The sequence below is a fragment of the Poromitra crassiceps genome, assembly GCF_964638095.1.
Source record: "Poromitra crassiceps genome assembly, chromosome: 9".
Taxonomy (NCBI): domain Eukaryota; kingdom Metazoa; phylum Chordata; class Actinopteri; order Beryciformes; family Melamphaidae; genus Poromitra; species Poromitra crassiceps.
Genome location: NC_139630.1, coordinates 43295475 through 43303810, shown reverse-complemented (window position 1 = coordinate 43303810; position 8336 = coordinate 43295475). Strand labels below are relative to the sequence as shown.

Genomic DNA, 8336 nt, shown 5'->3' with positions numbered 1-8336 from the left:
TTTGTGGTTGCCACAATATCACAGTGGTGCACTGACCGTCCTCTGGTTCTTCGGCCCAAACCGGCCTTCTTGGTTTTTTAGACCGGTTGCCAAAACAACAAATTGTAGTAGTAGTAGTGCTGCTTCCTGCCCTAGCATTTGTCCTCCTTGTTGTAATCCACAGAGAAGCCTGCAGCCAGTCAGGCCAGCTAACTGTAGATACGACTGCCTGACAAGGAAAGTCTGGCTGCTTAGAGAGATAATGGCCTGGACCACAGACACAATAATAGCCTCCCTCTGTGAGGAAATCTGCCTCTACCTTTCCAGTTCATGGCCCTTTATGTCGTCTACTTATAGGACACAGTAATTAATACGCTGTAATTGGAGCGTATGAAGAAAACGGAAACCTACACAATGCACAGGGGATCCCACCCGAAAAAAGAACAATTAAGCAAAGATGCGAAATTATCTCCACAGCTGTCAAATGGCATATCGAGTGACATTTTATTCCTCCATTATTGTGAGTCTGTGATGCCACCCAGTGCTAATCTGCAGCCTTGAGTTATACATTATCAATGTTCAACAGAGCGATGCACTTCTGTCATCGTTTCTTCCTGACAAAGGAACTTTTCTACCCTGTGTGACAGAGAGGATGAATAATGGTCCATTACTGTCACAGTTCATCAGCTTCTTATGTCGCGCCGAGTCATCCCCACGACATCTCCGGATCTCCACCTCACAGCTCAACTCATCATTCCTGGGAGGTTCAAACCATCCAATTTAGCAAGTCTCGTATTGTCATGCCGGCTGTAATCCGTTCATTAGGGACACAATCTGAAAGTCGTCCTGATAATTAATGGCATTGAAATGATGATGTGATGTATATGTGGGAGCACTCTTCCTTATAGCATGTTAATGATCCACAACATCCCACTAATCTGTCAATTAATCACCATCTTATGAATTTAATCTCTTACTTAGGCTCTGTTCTACATAATGGGCTTTAGACATTCAAATCCTTGCGAGGATTACAAATGAGTCTCACCCGCATCTAAAATTGGGTTTTCTATGACAGAAAAAGTTAAGATGTCATTCAATGTAACTTGGCTGTTACCACCTTCCATATGTCAGCTGCAATGACTATGAATATATAATTTCTGGGTGTGTACATTCTTGAAGGGTATTATTTCCAAATAATGTCTTCACACAGCCTTTAGACCCCAATTCAAAAAAGCTCAAAAATCCACTTTGCTCCAAAGACTACACACAATTCAGATGAAAACAAACTCATGTTTAAGTAGGTAGACTTACATTTCTTGTACTCAGAGTCTAGTCAATTAAAAAGAGAGTGACAACATTATTTAATGTAATGAAATATATAGAAATGATCTGGAATCCAATTCAATGTCATTAAGGCCCTTGAAGTTGTTTTATTTTATTATTAGGAAAAAAAATTCAGAGCAAAAAAGTAATCTCTGCTCTTCAGTTTAAATAGAAAACAGTGTGATTGAAAAATTAAAGGTCGCAAAATTACCATATTCCTTATATTCCCCCATGTTGCAATTATTTCATTTATACCTAAGGCTATTCAACCTTGTCAGAGTTGAATACTACATGAATACTGCTACAATGGGAAGTATCAAACCAACAAGATGGTGATGAATGGCAGTCTTTTGCATAAGATGTGTTTTGCTTTGTTGAATCTAAGATTGAATATTATTAGTTCCTGTGTGGACATCCCTTACAATTCCCCTCGTTGCATTTTTTGTGAATTATTACAAGATTGCTAAGCATTACATAAGCATAGTGTTTTTGTTTGTTTGTTTGTTTTTTTGCATGGATGGAAAGCACTTTGTGGGGAGAAATAAAAAGCGGATCATGATAATGTCACTTGACATTAGTTTAGCAACTACTAGCTCAGTAATCAGCTGTAAGCTGGTTAACACTTCTAACATACAATACAGTGTTGTGGAACAAGCAAAAGCTTACCAGATATTTCCTATAACCGGTATAATCCATACTGCCTTTATGGTCACTGTTCCAGTAATTAGCCTACATTAATTACATTAATGTAATTACTGTAATACTATATTATTAATGTAATACATTGATTACATCCTATTTGTCCACAGCCACTTTCACTGTCTCCATGTTTGTTGTTGCTATGGGAAACGACGTAATCACAGAGCGTCTCTGTGATTACGATTGATCGGCTTGAAAAAGCGGTTCACGTCGCTTTTCTGAAAAGTTGACCATTTCTCAACGTGACGAACAAACGCCGGCGGCAATGCTTTTCAGGAGCAGCTTGCTGTTCCCTGTAGACCTGTGCTTCCTGTTCCCTGTAGCCCATGTGCTTCCTGTTCCCTGTAGACCTGTGCTTCCTGTTCCCTGTAGACCTGTGCTTCCTGTTCCCTGTAGCCCCTATGCTTCCTGTTCCCTGTAGCCCATGTGCTTCCTGTTCCCTGTAGCCCATGTGCTTCCTGTTCCCTGTAGCCCATGTGCTTCCTGTTCCCTGTAGACCTGTGCTTCCTGTTCCCTGTAGCCCATGTGCTTCCTGTTCCCTGTAGACATGTGCTTCCTGTTCCCTGTAGACCTGTGCTTCCTGTTCCCTGTAGACCTGTGCTTCCTGTTCCCTGTAGACATGTGCTTCCTGTTCCCTGTAGACCTGTGCTTCCTGTTCCCTGTAGACCTGTGCTTCCTGTTCCCTGTAGACCTGTGCTTCCTGTTCCCTGTAGACCTGTGCTTCCTGTTCCCTGTAGCCCCTATGCTTCCTGTTCCCTGTAGCCCATGTGCTTCCTGTTCCCTGTAGCCCATGTGCTTCCTGTTCCCTGTAGCCCCTATGCTTCCTGTTCCCTGTAGCCCATGTGCTTCCTGTTCCCTGTAGACCTGTGCTTCCTGTTCCCTGTAGCCCATGTGCTTCCTGTTCCCTGTAGCCCATGTGCTTCCTGTTCCCTGTAGACCTGTGCTTCCTGTTCCCTGTAGCCCATGTGCTTCCTGTTCCCTGTAGACCTGTGCTTCCTGTTCCCTGTAGACCTGTGCTTCCTGTTCCCTGTAGACCTGTGCTTCCTGTTCCCTGTAGCCCATGTGCTTCCTGTTCCCTGTAGCCCATGTGCTTCCTGTTCCCTGTAGACCTGTGCTTCCTGTTCCCTGTAGACCTGTGCTTCCTGTTCCCTGTAGACCTGTGCTGTTTGCAGCACAATGTAAATAGACGGCGCTCACTGCAAACAGTTCAAACAAAAAACACTGGCCTCAGGAGAAAAGGCTTTGGTGGAGACGTGGCCTTTGGGGAGAATCGGCTATATGCAGCCCTTAAATAGACAGAAGGTTGATAGGCACTTCTGCCTTAGCCAAACAATTTTGCTCAGGAGTGTTGCCAAAGTGCAGTGAGTGATACATTCATATCTTGATCTGGAACGTAACTGAGTTGACAGAAACACTAATGTGATTTGTTTGCGTTCTGCCTGAAGGAGCCCACTGACAGAGGAGACAGACCCAAACAGAACACAACGGCAGATACAGTAAAGCTTTGTTGCAGCTGAACGAAGCTCACCGAGACGTTTCTGCTCAATTAACACATTTTACTCCCCCCTCCCCCCTCCGCACCTGTTTTCTCCCCATACTCATATTTAGACATGTTATTTGTGGATGAGGCTATAGTGCACAACAAGATGGGCTCCCACTGGCAGCGTTAAAGGCCAGACATCCATTATATTATATATACAGAGGCCCCCCTGCCCCAAGCTGTCACACGCCTCAACACACACATCAGCCGGAACACTGAACAGGTCCAAACTGAAACACCTTGAGATATCATTCAGCGCAAATAGAGGATGTTCTCTAATGAGATGCATTGTGTGTCAAATAAAGCTGTTTTAGCTCATTTGAAAATATCCACCAGACTGAGGCATGTTGGATGACATACACAGCATGAAGATCCATCTTTGTTTTCTGTACTTTAATGTTTCTGACATTCTTTGAAGATGCTGCTCATAAGTAAATGCATCATAATAGCGTCTGACAGCACGTCATTAAATATCCTAAACATGTTACAATCACAAACTCTTTTGTTTCAGTTTGGATACTGCACAACACCTCTCCCCCTGGCTCTCAATATGTTCAAGAAATGGATTCTCTGCCATCGTTTTCCCCCCAGTGACGCCTGCTGCCCAGGAAGAAAATGGCAGTGCAGAGCAGTGCAGGGGGAAAAGAAAGCAGTTAGCTACTATATGAGACTTTAAAATTGGTTTCCACAAGTTCCTGTTACAACTCCTGTATTAATTTAACTCACGAAAATGAAAGTATTGGGTGTTATGGTCCCAAATCTACTGAGTGTAATGGCATTAGCATCAGAGCATATTAAACCTGCTATCCCATTGCAATAGTGAGATAATGAAATCGTGGAACTGTCTTAACATGTGCAATATGTTTGATCCTATCAATAATGAAAGAGGCGGCAGGCTTTATTTGAGCCATGCTGACACATTAGTTGGCTCCCCTCATATGTGGAGGGCCATTGGCAATGAAAACTGTTATATAGCCCAGTAGTGCTGACAGGTCTCTTCTCTCTTCCTCCCTCCCCCCGCTCTCCTCCTCTCTCCTCCAGGCTGTGGAGTGGCTGGCACGTGGCAAGAGGGGGGGAGACGATGGATCTTCAGCCCAGTGCGAGAGCCTCCCCCCGGGGAAGCCGACGTCGGACGCAAGGCCTCATGGGCCGTTGACCCGCTGTCTCTGTGATTTATGGCGGCTGGGGCCTCTGGCCACTGCAGACTCCGCTCTCTCTCCCATCTCCATTCACACGCTGCAGGACTGTACGGAGCCACACACACTGCACCACTGTCGACGGGAGCATCCGAAGAGGGATTCCTCGCACGCGCTCTCCAAACAACCTCGTACGAGAATAATCACGTCCATAAACATTTCCACAGCGCACCAGTGGGGCCCCCCCAGTCCCAGCACATGTCCATTAGAGCAAGGCCGTTTTCTCTGCGTTTGACTGTGTGTGGCTTAGCGTGCTAGTATCAGTCATGGTGTGTCAGCTGTAGAGCCCTCGGTGTAGCTGCTGCTCAGGGGCCAAAGCAGATCAATGGAAGTGCGCTGAGTAACGAGGTGATGTTTTCACATGGTCTGAGAGTCAATCAGCAGCCAGCACCTCTCCCGCTGACTCCACACATTGCTTACCTTGGATCCGCCGTTTTCTTCAATGGACTCTCCTAGCGTCTTGTTCCAGTAAAACAAGGAATTCATACAATACCGTATTATATGATATAGTGATATTACACATCCTGTAGGTAGAGATTTGTGTCAGAGCACCTTGAGAGACTTTTATCCCGGACACACATGCGCACGCGTGTGTTTTCCACTTCTGGACTACATTTGTTCCAATTTTGAAAGCCGTGGACTGATAGTGAGAGCCAGCGGGCGCCCTCGCCATGGTGTTGCCGCCCCCGGACAAACGCCACGTGTGCCTGACCACCATCGTCATCATGACCAGCATGGCCTTCATGGACGCCTACCTGGTGGAGCAGAACCAGGGTCCCAGGAAGATCGGCGTGTGTATCATAGTGCTGGTCGGGGACGTGTGCTTCCTCATCGTGCTGCGCTATGTGGCAGTGTGGGTCGGCGCCGAGGTGCGCACCGCCCGACGGGGGTACGCCATGATCCTGTGGTTCCTCTACATCTTCGTCCTGGAGATCAAGCTCTACTTTGTCTTCCAGAATTGCAAGGCGGACCGGAAGAGTCTGGAGACGGTGGCGCGGAAGGCTTTGACGTTACTCTTGTCGGTGTGCGTGCCGGGTTTGTACTTGGTGCTGGTGGCGCTGGACAGTATGGAGTATGTGAGAACATTCCGGAAGAAGGAGGACATGCGAGGCCGTCTGTTCTGGGTGGCCCTGGACCTGCTGGACCTGCTGGACATCCAGGCCAACCTGTGGGAGCCCCAGCGGACGGGCCTGCCCATCTGGGCTGAGGGCCTCATGTTCTTCTACTGCTACATCCTGCTGCTCATCCTGCCCTGCGTGTCGCTCAGTGAGATCAGCATGCAGGTAGGGATGAAACCATTACTGCTTTCATCATGAACCACCATCAAATTCCTGATGGTTAAAATAAAAAAAAACAAATTTGAATCATTAAAGGTCCCATGTTATGCTCTTTTTAGCCATCTAAAACGTTTCTCATTGGTCTTTAAAATAAGGTTTTGGAGTTAGTGACAGCTACCTAGAAACAAACTGTGGCAAAACATGTCAAACCAAAATGCAAATATGCAAATTGCTCCTGTTGTGACATCACAAAGGGAGCCAACACAAAATGGTTTGTAGTAGCACATGTTTTCCCAGGAAGGAGGCTAGATGCAAGGCATTCACATTCTGTGGGTTGTTAGGTTGAAGGATGACTAAAGTTTATGGGCAAGGGAAAATGTGTTTTTCATAATATAGGACCTTTAAAACTGTATTACCATGATTACCGTTACCCTCGGTTCACACCAGGCGCTATTCAGAAGCAGCGCTGAAGCAGCGCTTAACAGAAGCTGAGTCCCACGCTAAACCGGTCACACCAGAAGCACTCTCTTTTCCTCAGGGCCTCGCTCGGCACTGCCCTCCCCGCTCACAACTTGCATTGACTTCATGCCTGGCAGCTCGGGTGCAGCGTGCTGCACGCTTAAAAAATAGAACAGAAGCTGAAACTATCGCTGCAGCGTAGCTTCAGCGTGGCGTGCAGCTGGTGTGAACGGTCTTGCCGGTTAACAAGGACGCCGGAATGAAACTGCCATAGCGCTGTGTAGCGTCAGCGTGGCTCTGGCGTGGCTTTGGTGTATGGAGGGCTTACTGTGATTACAGCGCTTTGAAAAACATGGTAAATACTGTCCATCATCAACCAAAGTTAGCAACTGTCTCCAGACACAGGTGCGCAGCCTTGGTGAACTGAGTGTATCAGTATTTTTGGGGTTAGGGTTAGGGTTAACATCTGACTTTTCAATATACAACTTGGTGAAATGATTTCTATGAGTGTAGTAGTAGTTGTTTTTACCATTTTCAGAAAATTTTAACAATACCATGATAACACCGATAATCGCAATAATTGTGGTCGCTGTAATCGTCTTGTGGGGTTCTCATACCGTTTCATCTCCACATGCAGGGCGAGCACGTGTCGCCCCAGAAGATGATGCTGTACCCGGTGCTGAGCCTGGTCACCATCAACGTGGTCACCATCCTCATCCGCGGCGTCAACATGGTGCTGTTCCAGGACAGCCGCGTCTCCACCATCTTCGTGGGCAAGAACGTGGTGGCCATCGCCACCAAGGCCTCCACCTTCCTGGAGTACCGCCGGCAGGTGAAGGAGTTCCCCCACCCGCAGAACGCCATGGCCCTGGAGCTGCAGCAGAACTCGGTCAGCCACACGCAGCCGCTGCCCAACGCCACCAGCTTGCCCCACGAACCCTCGCCCGCGCAGGATGTCATCGACACATGACCAGGAAGTTGATTTTACAAAGTATTTGGTGGCTCTCTCTGCAGCGGTGGTAAATAGAGAAATCAGCTGCATGACGGGATGATATTCTCCTCTTGTCGAGCCCCATGCACCTGAACTGCCGTGACACTGTTAAAGGAGATTTTCAGCTTGGCCTGCCTGTCACCCTCCATTCTGACAGCAGGGGGCAGACATTAAGAAGAAAAAACAAAACAGGTTTTTATCGTGCTATTGTGTTTTTAAATGTTTCAAATGTTTTAAATGTCCACACTTTATTAAGAGACAATCTCCAATACTCTGCAGCTGGATGACATTTTGTTCTCCCATACTCTGCAGCTGGATGACATTTTGTTGTGTGTGAAATGGACAATTGGTTCCCCTCATATTGGCTATCTATCTCTTCCTATTGGATATCTATCTATTTTTGAAATGTCATTTCTTCCCCTGACGTGTGCGTGTGTGGTATTTCCTTTGAAGTTCAGCACCGAAGGACGTACCACTCATCGTGAAGCACTTCAGGTTGAGAGAGGGACTGATAAGGGCCAGTCCTGAGGGGCTATCTGCGCTGTGCTAAGGGGGGCTATCTGCGCTGTGCTAAGGGTGGCTATCTGCGCTGTGCTAGAGAGAAATGGTGGCCAGGCAGACGAATGCGTTCCTGCTGTGGTTGGTTCTGCTGAGAAAGGAGCTACAGTGTCTGGAAGCTGCTGCCTCGGTCGGTGTGAGGCTTTACGACCAAAATGTCTGAGAAAAGCACCAGAGCTCAGCACTATAGTGTCCACTGTTTTACTGTGTGTGTGTGTGTGTGTGTGTGTGTGTGTGTGTGTGTGTGTGTGTGTGTGTGTGTGTGTGTGTGTGTGTGTGTGTGTGTGTGTGTGCGTGTGCGTGTGCGTGTGCGT

At 47.1% G+C, this 8336-nt stretch overlaps 1 protein-coding gene across 1 annotated transcript; it reads left to right on the top strand.

Moving 5' to 3' along the window:
* Positions 1 to 5408: 5408 nt before the first annotated feature.
* Positions 5409 to 7443, top strand: tmem121ab (transmembrane protein 121Ab; the record flags this gene model as incomplete). Its single annotated transcript, XM_083643616.1, has 2 exons — positions 5409 to 6020; positions 7111 to 7443. 2 exons carry the CDS (start codon positions 5409 to 5411, stop codon positions 7441 to 7443), a joined length of 945 nt encoding a protein of 314 aa, XP_083499742.1.
* Between the last annotated feature and the right edge of the window lie 893 nt (positions 7444 to 8336).